General features: G+C 46.3%; 2 protein-coding genes across 5 annotated transcripts in view; one reads left to right on the top strand and one right to left on the bottom strand.

The window, feature by feature from the left end:
* Positions 1-11,801, bottom strand: part of ANKRD27 (ankyrin repeat domain 27) — a 42,943-nt gene extending 31,142 nt beyond the window's left edge. The window contains exons 1-2 of one of the 4 annotated variants that reach the window (XM_010950030.3): positions 11,642-11,801; positions 2,818-2,949 (exon numbers count right to left, since the gene is read on the bottom strand). In XM_010950030.3, coding sequence (XP_010948332.1) covers positions 2,818-2,919 — 102 coding nt within the window. In that variant the 5' untranslated portion in view covers positions 2,920-2,949; positions 11,642-11,801. Of the gene's footprint in view, positions 1-2,817; positions 2,950-11,316; positions 11,489-11,641 lie in introns of those variants that run through there. The other 3 variants (XM_074369852.1, XM_074369851.1, XM_074369853.1) reach the window with 3 other exon arrangements.
* Positions 11,802-11,958: 157 nt separating this feature from the next.
* Positions 11,959-18,598, top strand: RGS9BP (regulator of G protein signaling 9 binding protein). Its single transcript, XM_045512943.2, has one exon. The coding sequence runs from the start codon at positions 12,837-12,839 to the stop codon at positions 13,548-13,550; it is 714 nt and encodes a 237-aa protein (XP_045368899.2). The 5' UTR covers positions 11,959-12,836; the 3' UTR covers positions 13,551-18,598.
* The last annotated feature ends 1,892 nt before the right edge of the window (positions 18,599-20,490 follow it).

Genomic DNA, 20,490 nt, shown 5'->3' with positions numbered 1-20,490 from the left:
TTTTATAATCTTTCTTTTTCCTACAGGCAAATGAACCCACCCCCAGTCCACTTGGGGAACCTGGAGGACTTTCCCCCGATGCCCCCGGGACAAGAGCCCCAGGGGAGCAGCAGGCCTGTCTGGCCAGCTCTGCAGAAGCCACAGCGCATAATTAGCTGGATCGTTCTAAGAACAGGGTGACTATTAGAAGCAGGATGTGGGTGTCAGGGGCCTCTGGGATTGCACTCTGCGGAACATGGGGAAAAGGGCTTCCACCATCCAACCAGAGAGCGGATGATGGCAGAGGGTGCTGGCCTGGACGCGGGGGCAGCCCTGTCAGAGGAAGGTTTGGGAAGGAAGTCAAACTCGAGGAGGGGCTGGGGCAGGTTGCGGAGAAAACAGCCAACCTGCACCCTCGGCTGCCACACACACTACTGCATGAGGATGAGGGGGCCCATGAGCTCAGCTTGCAGGGAGAAAGAAGGCTGTGGGGCAGTTAACCCTTGGGATACACATGTTTCAATGTGGTGATTCCTACAGCACAGGGAACTACAGTCAGTACCTTGTAATGGCCTATAGTGAAAAAGAATATGAAAAGGAATATATATATATACACATATATATATATACACACATATATGTGTATACACACACACACACACACACACACGCCAATATGCTGTATACTAGAAATTAACACAACATTGTAAATCGACTGTACTTCAATAAAAAAATTAAAATTAAGAAATTAAAAAACATAAAATAAACATAAAAGTGGTGATTCCACATTTTCAGAGTCCAGTGAAGGACTCTTGACTTCCCAGGGCAGATTCAGGGGCTGCCAAACCTGGCTCAGTGGCCAAGCCCCATGGAAAGCAATTCGGCATTCACCTGCCAAGGCCACATGGATCCCTTAGAGGTGGCTGAGAGGACAAGCCCTCCTCTAGGGGCAACTGGAGTATTCTACTGTTTCATGCAACCAAGACATGGATGGAGCATTAGGACAGATTAGACAGGGATGAGCCGGAGCTCCCACCACACAGCCAACAGGGGGCAGGCTGAGCGGGGCAGCCTCCCTAGGCCCTTCCCACAGCTGACTTGTGCTGAGAAGGGGGCCTTACTGATTCTCGAGTCCACTGAACAAGGCCAAGGAAGGTCAGAAATCCAGCGCTGCCAAATGTGGGCCCCACTTGGCTCCTTGTGGATCTCAGGGGAGTCGGAGTAAGGGGCCTAGGGCACCCCTGGGAAGGCGGGGTGACGCCGTTTAAGAAGCATCTCCTGCTCCTCAGCGAACCCAAAAGGAATGTGTCCAAGATGCTGAAGTTCTTCTTCAAAATTGCCCTTTTACTAAAGTGAGCTTGTGTGGGATTCTACTACTTGCAGCTGGAAAAGCACCTACTGGGTGACAGGAGCCGGGCTCAGTGCTGGCAACACAGTGGGGAGCAAGACAGACAGGCCCTCCAGAGCCTCCTGAGAGAGAACAGCGTTCCACGGCGTGGCATTTTTACAAAGTGAGTGACAGTTACCAGTGATAACACACTCTGATCTAGACACCATTTTACAAGATATCAGAGAACCAAGATGGGAAAGAACTTTTTCCCAAATTAGCACAGGCCCTCCCAGTTAACAGGATGGCTTGGCACCCTGTACTTTTTCTCCATGACACTCACCACAATTACAATTAGTACGTTATTTACCCAGAACGTGACCATCTCTCCCGCTAGAATTTCAACTTCATGAGGGTGAAGACAGTGATGCGCAGTCACATTTTTGGCTGAAGCCCCAGCATCAGACATAGTACCTTGCAGAGAGCAGCACTTAACTCACTACTGTGAAATGAAGGGGTGGCAGGGAACACCTTCGGTGACCTTCATGAGATTTTAATTTTCTACTTTGGAAACAGCTGTATTCTCTCATTTTTTTTTAAATAATAAACTTTATGACTTCTAAAATCCAAAGTAAAAAAATTCTGGGAAAAAAAGATATTAATCACAAAACCAGTCATAAAACCCAGAAGGGACCTGGAGAAATCAGGCTTCTAACGGCAGAGGGGTGGACTGGGTAAATGTCAGCTCCCTGAGCTGAACTGACTTCTCCTTTGGTTCAAATCCTCGGCTGCATCACTTGGCAAGAGAGGTGGGAACACAAGTGTGAGAGAGAGGAGGACAACACACGAAAAGAGGCCCCGTCGCAGACGGGTGGCACAGGGCACCCAGCTCGCCGTGCCCTGAGGTGTGTAAATAAGACTCCCGCCAAGTGCACCAGCCTGGGAACCGGAACGACCTGCAGTGCGGGGCCTGCCCTCCCTCCAGCAGACGCCCCCACCAACAGACCACGGCTTCCCTACTGGTTCCTGTTCCTGGAGGCTTTGGAGGTTGTGACCTCTATTACAAAAGTTCTCACAGTTATTTCCCTTTAGAAAATGCCTTTAGAGGTGACACATGTGTGATCACACACTCCCTTATTCTACGGGAGTGCACACCCACCTCAGCAAACAAGGACATAGGAGGCCTCGAGGAGGAATACGATTTCTGCCCTCGAGAAGCCCTCCTGGTCAACATGGAAACAAGAGAAACAGAAGTGAATACTGTGAGGCCAGTGACAACAGGGGCTGGGAGTTCAGAGGAAAGATTACATTCTGGGCTGGTGAAGTCCCAGGAGGCTGCCTGGAGGAAGCAGCTCAGGGTGGTTCATACACTGAGTGTGGTCTGGGGCTTGCTGCACTGAGGTCTGTACCTGACTCCCTCTAAACTGAAGTCTACCATATTTCTGGCCTTGTCAGCACCGCTTGGTCCACGCCTGGTGGAGGAGGACAGCCCACAGGGTCAATGCACTTACAATGCCATGGGTCTGGGCCACCTTGTTGCACAAGTCAGGACGCCACTTTTGAAGAGCCAGATAGAAAGGATTTTTCAGGAGATCTTCATCATACAGAGCCATATGGACTTCAGATGGGGCCAAGCGAGTCTCCTGGAACAGGAGAGGGAAAAGCAATAAATGACCACTTTCAGATTGATCTAATGCATAAAAGTCTTGATCTGGAAATTTCTAAAAAGCATCCCTGACACAGTAGTATAATTCGACTCTATAGACCTAACACACCATCAGGAAAGCCTAAAGATAACCCACCAATTCCAGGATGACTTTTTTACTTTTAAATGTATAAATTATGTTCAAAACATCAAGTTGAATTCCAAGTGGCAAAAGTAAAAATGGCCATTTTTAGAACATCCTACATGACCAAAATTATGACATTTTAAAGCTATGCGTATGTTTTTAAGGAAACTTTTTTTTTGCTCTTTTTTTTTGGTGGGGGGAATAAATAGGTTTATTTATTTATTAATTTCTTTAAATGGAGGTACTGGGGATTGAACCCAGGACCTCATGCATGCTAAGCATGCACTCTGCCCCTGAGCTATACCTCCCCAATCCGCAAAAAGGAAATATTTTAAGCATACAGGAAAGTAGAGTAATCATGCAAACCTACTTGCCTCAGATTTTCTTTTCAGAAACCAAGCACATCAGAGTAGACTGGCTCCCCCAGGTGTCCCTCCCTGATGCCATTCTCTCTACCCCTTTCAGAGGCAACCACTATCCTCAAGTTGTTTGTATATCCTTCTAGCTTGTGCTTCTGTTCCTTTTACACTCATGTATCCATAAATAATACATCATTTTATGAGCTTCAAAATCTACATAAATCATATCACACTATAAGTAGTCTGGGACATACCCTTTTCAATCAACGTAATGTTTTCAAGTTCTATCCACGCTGATCCATACAGCTCTCATTCCTTCACTAATTTCTGCTGTGCGGTATATTTTAAGGGAACATAACAGAATTTATTTATCTAATACCCTACACTTAAAGTTGCTCCCACATTTTAAGTATTACAAACAATGCTGAAATGAACACGCCTCTACCCCTAGGTGTTCCTGGAGCACCTGTGCTACGAGAGGCACTGCAGGGCGCATCCACCTGCACGTCACCAGGATGCTGACAATGCTGGACCGCTTCCTACCTCCATGCAAAGTCCATGAGCAGTCCCCTTCCTCGTATCACATTCTAGCCAACACTTTAGTATTGTCAGGTGAGTTCATTTCTGCTGGTCTGAGTATGAACTAGTATTTTGCTATTTTTAACTTTCACTTCTCTGACTAATGAAGTGGAATATCATTTCCTTACATTCTGTAAATTATCTTTTCATGTCTTCTGACCACCTTTCTCATGGGTTGCTGGCCTTTTTCTTATGATTGGTAGTTCTTTATACACTGATACTAAAAGATATTGTAGAAGTCCTCTCCTAGTCTGTGACTTGACTCTTCATCTTTCCAAATGGGTGTTTTCAGAAAGAGAAGTGTTTCATTTTAATGCAGTTGAACTTGTCAATCTTTGCCTTACTGGTCAGTGCTTTTTGGATCTTAGGAAATCCTATCATTTTACCCCATTATAAACTGGTTTCACCATCCCCTACCATGAGAAGGTGAAGTCTACTTCCCCACCCCTTGAACCTGAGCCGGCCCCGGGACTTGCCTTAACCAACCAAGAGAGAGAATTGATGCTCCATGATTTCTGGGTGTCAGTCTCAAGACACCTTGCAGATTTCACCCTCATTCATTTGGGGAATGGAGAAGCCCATGGGGTGAAAGAACATGGCGGAAAAGAGAGGCCCAGGTGGTCCAGTGAGCACAGTCAGCCTGTCAGCTAAATGCAACCACACCAGGGAGCCCAGGTGAGACTAGCAGAACCATCCTGCCAGCCCACAGAATAGTAGCAAATAACAAACTGTTAACAGTTTTAAGCCATTAATTTTGGGACAGGCTTGTTATGCAGCGAAGGCTACCTGAAACCACATCATTTCCAACTCCAAGGCCACAGCATAGTTCCTGTAATTTCTAAGAATCTTACTGTTCTTCATTTTCAGGTATTCAATTCATTTTTATTTTTATACATGCTATAAATTGGGCATCTGATTTTTTTTTCCAAAGGTAAGCTGTCTTAGTCTGCTCAGGCTGTATAAAAAAATACCATAGATTGGGTGGCTTAAACAAGAAACATTTATTTCTCACAGTTTCAGAGGCTGGGAAGTCCAAAATCAAGGTACCAACAGATCTGGTTCTTGTTAAGGGCCCACTTCCTGGACTGCAGGGGGCCACCTTCTCGCTGTAGCCCCACATGGTGGAGAAAAAGTTCTCCTATCTCTTCCTCTTTTTATAAGGGCATTAATTCCAGCATGAGGGCCCCACCCCCATGACCTAATCTAACCCCAATTAGATTCCGAAGCCCCATTTCCAAATACCATCACATTAAGGATTCGGGCTTCAACATATGAATTTGGGTGGAGGTGGGGGACACACACACAAATATTCAGTTCATAGCATAAGCCAATGGCCCCAACATCTTTTTTTATACATTTTATCACTTTCACAGGAGCTGATAATGCTACCTTTGTTATACTCCAAGTTCCCACATACGTTTGGCTTATTTCTGGGCTCGACGGTTTCAATGGTCTTGATTAGTGCCATCCAACAGATTTATGTAAGAAATGCAATTAAATATACATTATGCATCATTACATATGTAATTTAAAATTTTCTAGCAGCCGAATTAAGAAACAGGTGAGATCAATTTTAATAAAACATTTGATTTATGTTAATATAGCCAAAATATTATATTTTCAACATGTGATCATGTGAATAATTTAAAATTATTAATGACATAGTTTACATTCTTTTTAATGCTACAACGTCTTCAAAATCTGATGTGTATTTTTCTTCTCAATTCATGCCAGCCTCATTTCAAGTGTTTAATAGCCACATGTGGCTAGTAGCTATTATATTGGACAGAGTAGGGCTAGAACATACTATTTTACATGACTATGGTTCCTAATAAGCATTGACATCTCATAGAAAAAATGGTCTCTCCCCTTGTTCTCCAAAATTGTCTGGTTATTCCTAATTCTTTATAATATCACATGAATTAGAATCAGCTTATCAATTCCATGAAAATTCCTGTTGGGATTTTTATTGGAACTGTACTAAATCTATGGACTGGAAAGTCAGCATCTTTGTAATAATGACTCTTATCATCCATAAACATGGTATGTCTTTCCACCTACATCTTCTTCTATATCCTCCAATTAAATTCTCCATAAAGATCATAGATCATGTATGTTTATTAAACATTATATTCTGTATACATTTGCTCCTGTTGTGCATAGGGCTTCCAGTGCCCCCGGTCTGCTCCCCTTACCGTACATCATGTGGTTCTACTGAACCAGAGATGAATATGAAAAATGGGCACAGAGAAGGAGTCAGAGTTCTAGCCATGTCATTCCACCTCTCTGAGCCTCCATCTCAGTCTATGCAACGGAGAATACAAATAAACAGCAGTCTCGTAGGATTCCAGTTTACGTGCTGCAGTCGCGATTTTTGCCACACCGCACACCAGTGTACCGCCACTTACTGCTAGCTCACATGGTGCCTTTACGAGAATCAGAAAAAGGCACCCATCTTCCCAGTGGGTACAGTCCCGTGCCAGGGCACGTGGCTTGGTAAGCAACTCATATGCTATGTATCAGCAGTTTGCCAATACAGCCCCTTCTCCAGGGAAGGGCACTCGTGCAATAAACAACCTGCACAACTGAACACAATGGCTCTGTTGTTAATGTTTGACACTTTCCTTTAAACATCCACTCCTTTTTTTTTTAAATGGTAAATTTTTGAAAAGTGATTTACTTATTTATCTAGTTTTTGTGGGGAGGAGGTAATTAGGTTCACTTGTTTATTTTTAGAGGAGGTACTGGGGATTGAACCTAGGACCTTGTGCATGCTAAGCGTGCACTCTACTGCTTAAGCCATACCCTCCCCTCCATCTACTCCTTTTTAAAATTTACTTTTAAAAGAATCCTTATTACTACTTTAAATGGAAAAACAGTACCACTTCCCATTAAGAACAGATCACCTTAAAATTAAAAATTATAAAACCAGTTGACATTTAAAACCTAGCTAGATGCTACTGCCTGCCAAAGGTTCTGAACTTGAGCCTGAAGCCTATTCTCTTCATTAAGAAGAGAAAATTAGCCACTATTAAAGAACATCAAATAAACTTATCCTTGATACAATCATATGAATAAAATATGTGTGAAAAACTGAATTACCTTCTCACTATCTAATATTCCAAAACGGCTCTTTGGGAAAACACCAGAACAGTATGTATAAATGCATTATGAATTTTATCCCTTATGGATAAAGGTAAAAACAGCCACCATTTGAGAGCATCCTTGGTCCAGCACTATGATAACTTCTATACATCCTCATCCCATTTTAATGCTCATAATAACTGTAGGTATCATAAGCCCTGTTTCACAGATGAAGAAACTGAAGGTCAGTTGGTCAACTCGAGGCTAGACAGTTGTTAGAATTTATTCCAACACCCATCCCTTTAACCACTATACTCATCACATAAAATGAATATGCCTGGATGAAGGGTTATTTCATGAGCCATGGATGCACAGATTCCACACTTCATTTCTCCAAAAGGAAAAGTCCCCATGACAGACAGCCCACAGGCTCCTCACCAAATTCCCTCAGTCTGTTCCAGTCTGAGCTGTTGAAGAAGGCCCCTGAGCTCCCAGCAAATCCTCTTAGGGAGAAGAGCCTAGCATGAAAATGGCTACGTATAATCCCTTCCTGGGCCCCAGCTCTGCAACGATTTGGGTATTTGAATGGTTGAATTCAATTATTACTGGAGCCCAGGGAATCCTTTCATACAGTCCCGACCAGAATAACTGGATAATTCTGCTGGGACAGAAGCACAAGAAAACAAAATTCTTCCTGGTTCCTGACACAGCTGGTTCTCCGTGACAGAGCGCAAAAGATAAGATGCCTTGGATAGGAACCACGTGAGAAACAGGATGCGATAAGGTCGGACTAAAGCTGAGAAGGGACACTCCTCCTGCTCCTCAGATAAGACGCTGGCAGAGCACCAACACTCCTGCCCTCAAGATGGAGGGGACGAGGGTAGGCTTTGATGCAGGAACTAAGGATCTGGCTGGGAAGCAAGGAATGTGCTCCAGGAGAGTTAAAAACAAACAAACAAACAAACCAGAACAGTGCTAGGAGAGGTAAGGACCACACAGAGAAGGGAGCAGCCAGGAGGGGGCTGGGGTGGGGAGTATGGAAAGCGTCCCTAGGAGGGACCACAGCAGAGCCAAAGGGTCAGGAGGTTCCTATGGGCACAGAAAACTCAACGGTAAACTTTTTTTGACCAGATGAGAAAGTGAGTTTCGAGAGATAACAAGAATCCAAACAGAGCAGGTCAGAGAGAGGCAGCAAGGGAAGCAAAGGGCCCTGAATGCCACGCCAAAACATTCAGTTCAAACGCATGAACTGTGTAAACACACGTGACTGTCAGCAAGCATGGCTGGTGAAGGGGACAGAGCTGGCTGTTTTTCAGTCCAAGTCACCTGCTTTCTCCTGGACATCAATCCCCTGGTTGCCAACAACTAAATCCTCTGTCGAGGAGTAGGGATTCAAAGAGCTCTGGCCAGCACTGTTCCCAATCTTTCTGTCCCAGTGTTAAAAATATGTTAATAATGCTTAATGCCAGAGTTGAAATCTCATATAGGCGTACATGTTTAAAAATACTTCAACACCCTGACAAGTTTACTTGTAGGAATGAGTTTTATATTTTAAAATAATATGCAAAGTAAACTGGAAAGATGTGTGAATCCTCATATAAACCTCCTTAAAAAAAAAAAAAATTCCACCCTTGCCTGAGTGCAAATGATGGAATGATTTACAGACAATCCAGTGAAGTTAGTCAGAGAAACCAAATACCTCTGAACGTGAGTTATCTGAGGTTACTCTGAACAGGAGAGCTAAGCGAGGCCCGAAACCAGCACAGGGCATTTTAGGAGACAGTGTGCACACTCGTGGTTTTGTGGTCTTCAACCGTCCTGCCAGCCCGGATGAGTCGGGTGGTCAGGGACCATCTGGTGACAGTGTGCAGCCTGGCTCAGCAGAATCTAACACAGGAAAGTCCGCGCCTCCCAGAGATGCCCTCCCTGCTGAAATCTCACTCCTGCCGTTCCGGGACCCTGACCAAAGACCCTGACCGGGCATAGTTTCCAACTGATAAGCCAAATCCTCCAGCTGGCTTAATTTGTGACTCAGAAGTAAAAGACAAAAATGGAAAACTTTCTGTGCATCTATGTTTAACACCAAATGGAAGCAATCTGATGATGTAATGTGTGGTATTACAGTCGCTCATGTGCTTCTGGCCTGTAACGTATATGGCTCCTGTCCATATGTCTCTCAAAGCTCTCCTTCAAAGCGCTTTGCAGCCTGGCTCGCTGCAGGCATGCAGTAACTGTGGGTCCACTTGAACAAAATGGTAATGAGGCGTCAGAGGAAGATCAGGCTCCCAGGGAGGGATCATCTCATTTTTCACAAGAGCTGGAAATCCACGGTCCATATGCAGGGAAGGGTGAGGGGCTGGCCCCAGGCGGTCATGCAGTCACTGGCAAAAAGCCAGAAACAAAGGGTGTGCTCAGAGCTCAGAGCTGGCTGAGCACAGTGATGGCTGGAATGTGGAGGGTCACAGGAGAGAAGACCTTAGGGCTGAAAGAAGGATGTGACCACCGAAGGAGCAGGGAAGTTTAGAGGAGCCCCTCGGAATGCCGCCCCATCACCCTGCTCTTGGAGTTGCCAGGGAGCCACCAGCAGCCACCTCCCTGTAGTATACTGGGAAGAAGGGCAGGAGCTCCAAGGATCACCTCTCAGTGGCTCCCAGATATGGAAGCAACCTCAGGACCAATCAGATCCGATTCTTTCGGTCTGAATCCTTTCTAGGTCTGGGATCTATCATCACATGGTCACATTCCCCTACTCCTCTAGGAAAGGAGAAAGTTATTAGATACCACCCTAACCCTGATAATTCGTAAACAGAGGGAGAGCCTCAACAGAAACACTAACAGAGCACAGACATGCGAAGAACAAAGCCCCAGCAGCTGCCCTCATGGGGGCAACACAGTCCAAGAACCATAAGAAGACACAACCAAGACTTCAACCCCACGCCCGGTGCAGACACTCCTGCGGTTCTCCCAGCAATCCTGCCAGGTGGGATTATTTCAGGTGACAGGCCAAGGTGAGGAGAGCTCACCCAAGGTGTCCACCCAACTTCAGAGCCCCAACTGCCTCCCTGCCACTAGGGCTAGTGAGAAGTATCTGTTTCTGTTCCCATCCTGCACTTCCCCCTCCAAGGTCCTGCCTCCTGCTGTCACGCAAACGTGTCCACCTAAAAGACAACAAAGTGGTCTTTCCAACACCGAGGTCTCTGCAGGATTCTTCAACGACTTCCCTTCTACTCTGTACCAGACGAACTCTCAACTTCTTTACTTGGCATGGAGGGCCTCTCCCTCCTGGCTTCCTGCCCACCTTTGCAGCCTTATCTCCCTCTGCTGTCCCCAAAGCTTCTCAAAGAGATGGACTCTCCTGCCTTCTTCCCATTTTGTCCTATAAAAACTACTCTTCCTCTGTCGAGGCCCCATTTGGCCCACAGGTGACTGAGACCCTCCACCCCAGAGAATGGCCAAGGGCCAGAGCACATCCTAGCCCTGGCCACAAACCACCGCCAAAAAAATCAGTTAAAGGACAGACTGCTGAGTGACTGTGAGCCCTGAACCCAGTGCTTTGGCCCCCAAGTCCGCCTCAACGCCAGGCCCAGCAAGATGGCCTGGAAACATAAATATCCTGCTAATATCCGCTGCTCTACCTAGGCCTGGGGAGGAAGAAGCATTGCTTTATCAAAATAGGAGCCTCTCTCCCGGAAATCCACAAACCTGGAAAATCCCAGCTCCCATGGCAAACTCGTAGTCCCTATATAGTCTCCCTGACCCTCATTCCCTTAATGTCCTAAATCTTCAGTTAAGACGCCCGACTTGCTCCCGTGGCCCTGCAAAGGCGGCGAGTTACCACGCTCCAGCACCTCTAGGGGCGGCCAAAGCGGCACCACCTTGCTCGAGCCCCTAAGGATAGTCCGTTTTCAACGAAAAGAACTGAACAGACACAGGCTCTGGAACACTCTGGTGCTTAAGAGTTTTCCGAAGTAATCTTTACCCAGCAGAAGCAGGAGACCCCGCCCCACGAGACGCAGGCAAGCAGGGATTCCCTCCTATCTCCCCCACGCCTTCATCACCCCGGGGACCATGACAGCCTGGCCCGAGGCTCCGGACTCCCGCTCACAACTTCCCCTCCAGCCGCCCGACCAGGCCTCCCTTAAACCACGGAGGCCACCCTGCCCACTGCCCCCAGGACTGAGCTCCCGGGATCCCGAACCTGATGACCTGCCCTGGAGCGGTGGGAGATCAGAGGACGCATTCTTCGCCAACCCCACCCCCTGCCCCGCAAACACACACGAGGGGCAGAGCGAGCCCGGCTGCGGACAGGAGCCGGAGAGCGAGGGTGGGGCAGTCCACCCGGCGATGGGCCGGGGCCTTGGGGGCCGCCCGGGGAGCGCCAGCACAGCCTGGGGCGCCGGCCGAAGAGAGGAAAGAGCCCCTCCCCCTTCCCGCTCCGCGGCCCCGCCCGGCCTCTGGGCCCCAAGGCGCAGCAGTCCCGAGGGAAGGGAGGTTCAAGAGGAGACAGAAAGGAGGACACTTACTTAAAACGCTACATAGTTTCACTCCCTGCCCTTTCCGGAGCGGCGGCGACACCTCCCGGGCCCTTGTTCAGACCTCAAGGCCCACCACCCCAGCGCGGCGGCTCTACTCCATCTCCTACCCCTACTCCGCCGTTGGGCGGAGCCGCGCCTCAAGGCCCCTTGTCAACCCAATGAGAGGCCGTCCTTAATCAGAGCGACAAGTGCGCAGAGCAATTATTGAGCCCACCCAGTCGGGGGTGGGGCTCAGGCGACGCACAGCACTTCCTACTCAGGCGGGACCAGCCCACAGCCACCGGCTGCGCGTGCCCGGAACGAGAGAGGGCGGGGCCTAGAGCAGATCCGACAAGAGGGGTGGGGTCCAAGCTCCGCAGCTGGAAAGCCTGCTGGACCAGGATGGGGAGATTTGGAAGCTGTCCCACTCCACGGATCGCCCTTTACTGCTCGCTTTGGAGGATGGAGATGCCCAGTCCTACGAGGCATACCACTCTCGTCGCTGGCAGGGTCCAAGAGTTAGAGTCCCTGGGTTCTGGCCCCTCCGCTTGCATGGACTTCGCGTGATCTAGGCCCCCTTTTTTATCTGAGCCTCAGTTTCCCTGTTCGTAAAATAGAGGAGGGTTGGATCTGCTGAGCGCTAATATTCCAGACTGTAATGGGATGCGGAGGAGGGGGAGATGGAGCCACACGTGACCTCCCCGCGCGGGGCCCCGCCTATCCCTGGTCCAGGGGATGGAAGCGCCCAGCGAGGACGGGCGGAGGTGGGCGGATCCTAAGAAACCCTACCCGGCCGCCTTTGGCAGCGGCTAAGGCGGAGCGCGCGGCTCCGCAGCCGGCTAGCCCTGGCGACGGTACCGGAGGAGGATGGGGACCACAACCCGAGATTCGCAGGTGGCCACCGTGGAGGGGAGGGCCGCCCAGAGACTCAGCTTGTGACTACGAGCGCACCTGGGGAGGATGGACGAGGGGACGGGAGACAGCTAATGGGGCTGCCTCTCCGCCCCCGGTCCGCAGAAGCGCACGTCGTGGGTCCCGAGCGGCTCTGTCGACCGCAGCGGTAGCGTCAAGCTCGTCTCGGGCTATGAGGAGTGCGTGAGCCGCCCGACCCGAGGACGCCGTCGGAGCTGGCTGCTTCCTGCTGCGCTGAGGGCGTGAAGCTAAGAGGGGTGCAGGCGTCCGGGCTGCGCGGGAGAGTGGCGACATGGCAAAGGAGGAGTGCAAGGCGCTCCTGGATGCGCTCAACAAGGCGACCGCATGCTACCACCACCTGGTGCTGACCATCGGCGGCTCCGCGGACTCGCAGAACCTGCGAGAGGAGCTGCAGAAGACGCGCCAGAAGGCGCAGGAGCTGGCGGTGGCCATCCGTGCCCGGCTGACGCCCCCGCTGCGCGACCGGGGCCTGGGCGCCGAGGAGCGCGCTGAGTTCGAGCGCCTCTGGGTGGCCTTTTCCGGCTGCCTGGAACTGCTGGAAGCCGACATGCGGCGCGCGCTGGCCCTGGGCACGGAGTTCCCGCTGCACGCGCCCAGGCGGCCACTTGTGCGCACGGGCGTGGAAGGCGGCGCTTCGGGCGTAGCGGCGCGCGCCCTGAGCGCCCGGAGCCTGCGGCACGAGGGGGAACGTGACTTCGACGTGGAAGACTTGCACCAGCTGGAGCGGGAGATCCTTAAGGTGGGCGAAATGATCCAGGACATGGAGATGAAGGTCAACGTGCCCCGCTGGACGGTGCAGGCCCGGCAGACGGCGGGTGCCGAGCTCCTGTCCAGCGCTAGCGCCGGCGTCTCTTCGGTGGGCGGTGTGTCCGTACAACAGCGCACGGGGCCTTGCGATCTGAGTAAGGCCCTGGCCGCCACCATCTTCAGCGCCGTGTTGCTGGCGGCTGTGGCCTTGGCCGTGTGCGTGGCGAAGCTGAGCTGACCCACACTCGACGGTCCCCCGCGGCCACCGCTCCCTCCCTGGAGGCACCCCTTTGGGAACGACCGCCACCGCCTGGACTTGGGATGGTAGTGGGATCTGGCATGTTTAAGGGAAGCGGTTCTAAAACCCTGTGTGTATATGTGTATGTGTATACGCGCATTTCAAGCACACATCTGCCTGGTTAGAACATGGCTTCCTCTTGCTGGCCCGGGAGGAGTTAATTTTGCGCGGGCCACCAGGGCATTACCGCTAATGTATGCAGAAGCTTTATCCCCTATTAATAGAAAACCGTCCACAGTGACCCGAGATTCCTCCGAGTTAATAGGTTACCGCCTGTGCTGCTGGGGCATGTTTACACTGAGTCTGAGCTTGGTGCCCCCACCCCGTGCAGAGTGATTCCCATACTCTGCTTGGGGCAGTTTGGAAAAGAGGTTGAAGGGAAAATAAGTGAAAAGGTGGCTGTGTTTGACAGGGGGGGAGTGTGTGTGTGTTTGTGTGTGTGTGTGTGTGTGTTGGTTTTGTTTCGTGGGCAAGAAACAAATTGCAGTAAGAGGTAAGCAGTTTTTATAACCTTAATCCTTTGGGGCCTAATCTTAGGAGAGTGTGCAAATAGAAGTTCATGCAAAGTGCTTTCTTATAGCACACGAGTACACACTTCTGCGCACATTTGCCTATTGAAAAGGGCTCCGCCCAGTCAGCTAGGGAGGGGCGCAAGCTTTGGGAAGGGCCACAAGCTATCTAAACAGGCGCTTTCTCCTTGACAGGGGCTTATTTTTGTTCCAGAACTAGACCAGAGTTTTTGATCCTCCTTTGGGGGAGGGCCGGGGAATCCTCTTTGGAGCCCTTAATCCTGTCTATCCCTTAGAATTTGCTTGCTGGCCAGTAGGAGAGCTGGCTTTGGAGGGATCTGCACAGCTCCCTGACCCTGACACTGCCCCCTGAGAGGATCAAGTGGCATCACTGGACACATAGGTTTTGAGCCAATTAGCCCTGAGACTGGGTTGGAATGTAGCAATTTTAACTTTGAATTTAAGAAGCATTTTTTTAAATAATCATCATTTGAAAGAAAAATCACATGACCACATTGTGTGCTATCAAAGATGGGGTTTTTTTTAACATTTTTAAATTTATAATCATTTTACAATGTTGTGTCAAATTCCAGTGTAGAGCACAATTTTTCAGTTATACATGAACATATATATATTCATTGTCACATTTTTTTCTCTGTGAGCTACCATAAAAAGATGGTTTTTTAAATAAAGGACATTTGGCCAGGAATTCATACTGGTGCCAATGAGTCAAACATAGTGTCTTCACTTATGTACTTAGGTTACTAAACATACATCTGCATTTTTAAAAATCGATCTTAAGGCAGGAGATCATAGCATAAATTACTGGAACCACAGACGTAGATGACAGACGTCAAGTGACCTCAGCCTCTTGTGGGCAATAAATCAGGAAATGTGGAAAACACCTTAGGTCCCAGGCAGGAATTTGCCTGAATAGCACCATCACCTCCTACCTGTGGTCCAGAGAGCGCATTGTTGGGGAAGAAGAGCTCAGAAAACAGATGCATTTAACTCTAAATGTAACTTGGGATGAAACCTAGAGATTGATTGCTGAAAAGTGATAAAGAATTTCTATTTTTCCTCTGTTACCTGAGAAGAGAAAAATGGGACCAGAAGGGAACTGGCAGTTTTTCACAAGGGCAGTTTGGAGGCCATGGGGCAGAAGCAATTAGGAGCAGTAGTGCTGTCTGGGCACCCAGTCCTAAGGGGCACCCCCCCCCCAGCATCATTTGCCCACTCCTCCTCCACCTCAGCACACACATTCCAGTCCTATGGATAATGAAAGCACAGAATCTGTCTTTGATAATGGTTTTAAAAGACCCACAAAGTCTTAAACTGATTAAAAGTTCTACAACAATATCTAATAAAAGGAACTCCTTCTGCCTCAGCCAGTCTGGGTGACTCTAAATTGGGCCATGTCAAACTTCTTTTTGCACCTGCCTTCCCAAGGTACCTTCAGAAATGACATAGAAAGGTTTCTAACTCCCGGCTCCCTCATCCTACACACAACACAACATGGAATTGCTGTCACCTTCCCCAAAGTCTCATCTCTCTCAGTCAAGAGAAGGCTGGGGCATATTGTGACCCAGTGTTGGAAAATATCCCTAAAAACCAAGCCCTAAATATTTTCCTTACGTTTCTAAGACTGTGACTCCCTGTTCTTATCAAGGTGTTTTTGTTCGTGAAAAAAACAATTGTCCATCAGAACATATTAGAAAAACAACCCACCAGAAGTCGTGTAATCCATAGGGAGCAGTTGGGACACACAAATGTCTTTGTTTTCACTCTTCCCAATCACTTGGCAGAGCCTTGGATTATTTACTTATATGTGAGATCACATGTGTACCTGATTCTGGGAGTCCTCTGCTCATGGAAATTAGTGATAAAATGTTGCACACACATACACACAAGGCTGAATTACAATACACGTATTTATCCTATGTACCTGCTAACCTAAACAACTCTTGGAAAATTTTAGGCATTAGTAGTATTTGGCATTATGTGGAGGTGTAACATTGCGTACTAGAACTTTTGCTATATTATGTGAGCAAAATCACTTTTGGCTTGAGTAACCATAGAGTAATCTCTAACAATATCTCTCTGTTCTCACTTCTATAAATAATTCCAGAGGTTGTTTTCTGGTAGAAACCTCATTCAATTTAGATGTTTGATATCAAAGTCATTAACTTTCTAAAACTATTTGATATGATCTTATACCATGATACAAGTGATTTTAAAAAGTTCCAAATGTTTAATATAGGGTATATATGATGTGGTCATCGTTAGAATGTACTTTTCTACAAGCTAAAGGCTAGATCTTTACCTCAAAAGTTAAGTGCTATTATAAATCTCTTGTAAATACCTGTAAAGAGAAAATCTTGGCTTCTCTTCTGGGAAAATAGCACAGCTTTATCTGATTCTGAGATGAAAACTTGGAAGGTCAAGGCATTTATCATGGGAACTTTCAACTATTGTCATTAGGGGGAAAAAAAAAAGAAAAACTTAATGTTTGTAGAAGAAAGAAATGCCTGGCAAATTCTTTTTTATGTGCTCTAAGAATGTATGCTTTTAAATACCACAAGGGAAAATATTTTTGGTAAGTCAGGTTAGAGAAGAAACTTCCTGTTTGACCTGTTTTATAGTAAGCGCTGTGAAGACGTGCAATGTTGCATGACTAAGAAGCAATTTTGGTTGAAGGGAGTTCTGGTTTGCATTAGGAACCTGATAGTGGTACATTTTCCTTTTCAGTATGCAGGTTGATGCAGTTTTAGCTACACAGTTGCTTTTCAGAGTGCAGTTCTCTGTTCGGTAATGAATGGTTGTTAAGGGTGAGCCAGCCCCATAGTGTGAGCGATGTATGTCAGCCTGAGAAATAAAAGCAGTGGAGGACTCAAACCTCTGTGTTCCTTTGGGGAGAGCGTCCTCCAGCAAGCCAGGACCAGCTGTGATGGCAGAGGCTCTGCTATTCTCTCCAAGTACCTCAGACAAGTCACTGACCTCCCTGTGCTTCACTTGCCTCATTTGTGAAATGGGGGAGGGGGGTTTCCTGACTGATTAACTCAAAAGTTCTCTTCCAGAGCTTTTAACAGAATGCAATTAAACAAGAAAGGTTATTTTGTTTGGATTGGGCGGGGAGGGGCTGTTACTGTTGGTTTTCGTACAAACTGAAATCAAATCTGACAATTCGGAGGTTGTTGTCTAAAATTAATCTGTTGGTAAAATTCCATATGAATTTTAAAAACCAGGATGAACTAAGCTTACTGTGATTTTGGTCCATCTCAGAATTAGTGGCTGGGGTTAAAAGCAAATTTGTGCAAATGCTACTTATTTATTAGTATTTAAAAGAGATTAAGAATTTAAATTCAGACTCTTAAGTCTGAGTCCAAGAAAGCCTAGTGTGTATTAAACAATTTGTTTTACCCAAGCAATCTAAACTGACTCGGGTAAATTACAGATGTGAAATCATGTCATTTGTCATGGAGGCTGGGAAAATCCTATTCTGTACGCAGCCTGGTACCCTCAGAACTATAACTTCATTGGCTGTCTGATGTTGGGAAACTACCACAGCATGGGTTGTTGTGTATGTGGCATCAGTTCTTAGTTGGAATTGAGGGCTTCACGTCTGCTGTTTGAATGATGCTTCTAACCGAAATGGTTATTAATAAATAACAAATCAAAGATAAAATGCAGCATTTATAACTTAGTTGGAAAAGGCAGCGTCAAATGATTCAGCTATCAACTATTACGGTTTTTTTTAAATGTTCTGAACCTTCTTCGTGCACATTTGAATTGAAATAAATGTCCTAGTAACATATCTACCCTTCACAGATTTAATTATTTAGAGATGTTCAGAAATACTCCAGGATTATAAATCTCCAAGTGCTTTTCTACAATACAATTATAGTCATCTTTTAATGCAAGATGGAATCTGGGAAGAAAGTAAGTCTCCACATGAGCCATCTTTGTGGTCAACATAGACCAAAGTCATGTTCAAGTACTATTTCCTTGGCTGTTAGGAACTGACCAAAGGTGCAGGGACTGGCCACATGCTGCCGCCCTGTGTCCTTCAGGACAAGATGGATTTCTGGAAAAGCATTCCTCTCTTTGATTTACTTTTCATCTCATTCCACAGAGGATTCTGGGTTTTCACTGTAGTACTGTGAGATCTTGGGCATCCTTCTTTGGTGTTTCAGTTTAGAATTGTATAACCTTAAGGCTTATATGACAAAGGTAAATAAGCCAAATGAGAACTCCTGTTGGCAAAATGATTTTTAAGAGCCCTTTTAATATGCTGTTATCCAAAAGTAAATGTGAATGTCTTTTGTCTGCAGGTATGTTAGGCATATAGAAAAGAGCTATGAGGAAATACACAGACGTGAACGTGTTTAAGGTGGTGGTGGGATTATGAATGATATTTTTCAATATATTCTTATTTCATATTGTTATATTGTGTTTACAGTAAAAGTTTGAATGCTCTTACCATCTAGAAAATGCTGTTGTTATTCAAGTGTAAAGTTTAACAGTTAGGGTCTCAATTATAAGAACCAATTTCAGAACCTTCACCCCAAAGACAAAGCAAAACACTTTTGGAATCTTAACCCCAGGTAATGAGAAGCATGTTTTGAAATGCTTCAAAGCATTTCAAAGACAGAATAGTATCCAGGTTAAGAGTACTGACTATAGAATACGGTATACCTGACTTCAGATCTGATCTCATTAAATAAGTTCTTTAATCTCCCTGACCTCAATTTCCTTATCCTTACAAGGGAAGTAATAATCAAGTAGACTTCATAGGGATATTGAGCTAAGACTTTGTTCAGGCACAGGGCTCAATAAATGTTGGCTGCCACTGCTGTGATTATAATAAGAGTTGAGAAGTCCTAAAATTGGGTGCCTGGGCAAAAGAAGCAATACATATGAAACATAAACTTTCTGTAACTTAGGTTAAGTCTGCTAAAATTCAATCTGAAGATTAAAACTAGGTACAAGTATCAAATGAGAGAAAGTGTGTAATAAAAGGGTCAAGGTTACAGAGGGAAATTCAGGTTGATCTAGAAACTGGAATCTGTACACTTTTTTAAGTCAAATTTATTAAGGTAAAATTTAAATACAGTAATATTCAGCCTTCCTAGGTGTGCGGTTCTGAGTTTTGACAAATGTATACAATCATGTAACCATCACTGCAATCAAGATATAGAATGTTTTCATCACCACTCCAAAGTTCCCCCATGTCCCTGGAAGACAGTCCTTTCCTCTCACCCAGAATCCTGCAACCACTGATCTGATTTCTTTCCCTATACTTTTGCCTTCTTTAAAAAGGCACATAAATAGAATAAACAGGTTTTTTTTTTTTTGAGAAAACAATGTTGGGAACCTTTTTAAAATGCTTCTAAGAAACATTTTGAGAAATCATTTTTATATGGTGATTCCTGGGACACTGGATGTTACTGGTCCTTTATAGGTGAATTTTGTTTAACTGCAGTGGCATGGCTTAATTTCTAGGCAGGTTGAACAAACTCTCCTCCTACTGTTGATTCTCCAAGCTGAAGTCATCTCTCCCTATGGCTAGCCCTGCATTCTCTTCCTTTCCTTTTCAACTGAAAAACCCAATAAATTAAGTACCAGAAATGAATCTGGATTCACTGAATTAGAGATTGAAAGCAAAGCCTTCTTGGAGCTATGGGTGAGAAGCGCCATGACGTGTTCGAAAAGTTTTTTTTTTTTTTCAGGATTATGCATGTTCTGATAAATGAAATAAGGGTATTTCTTATTGTAAGGACAGCTAGGGAGGACCCACTGAACATAAGAACGAGGAGTCAAGTGTCCTTACCTATGAAGCAACCGTTGTCATAAACAAAATGACTCATGCCATGTGATCAAGGGGCACCTGGTAAGGCGTAGGTAGCTGGCACTGTGTCCCTGGCAGAATAGGACTGGGCAGGGCACTCAGAGGACATGCTGATAGGTTTGGAGACAGATTCCAGCACTTGTCACACATGTGACCTTAAATCACAGTGAACTGTTTTCATATCTCTTGCCCATTTTCTACACAATTGCAAGGTTTTTTTTCTCAATTTTTTTCTACTCAATCCTTTGTAACAGGCATCACAGAGAATTTTTCCAATATATCGTATCTTAGACTTTCTTATGGTATCTTTTGTCATAATAAAGTTATAAATATGAAGAATGTGTCAAATTGAACAATCATTTCCCTTATTGCTTCTAGATTTTGAGTCAAAGAGTATAGAGGAATTTACCTGTTTTCTTCTAATGCTTAGATAGCTTCATTTTTTATTCACTGTGGTAGCCAGCTTCCAAGATGACCACCAATGATCCCCACTTCCCAGTATTTTCATGCAGTCCCCTCCCAC

This window comes from Camelus bactrianus, chromosome 9, assembly GCF_048773025.1.
Source record: "Camelus bactrianus isolate YW-2024 breed Bactrian camel chromosome 9, ASM4877302v1, whole genome shotgun sequence".
Classification (NCBI taxonomy): domain Eukaryota; kingdom Metazoa; phylum Chordata; class Mammalia; order Artiodactyla; family Camelidae; genus Camelus; species Camelus bactrianus.
The sequence above is the reverse complement of the archived record's forward strand: the minus strand, read 5'-3'. Positions and strand labels throughout refer to the sequence as shown.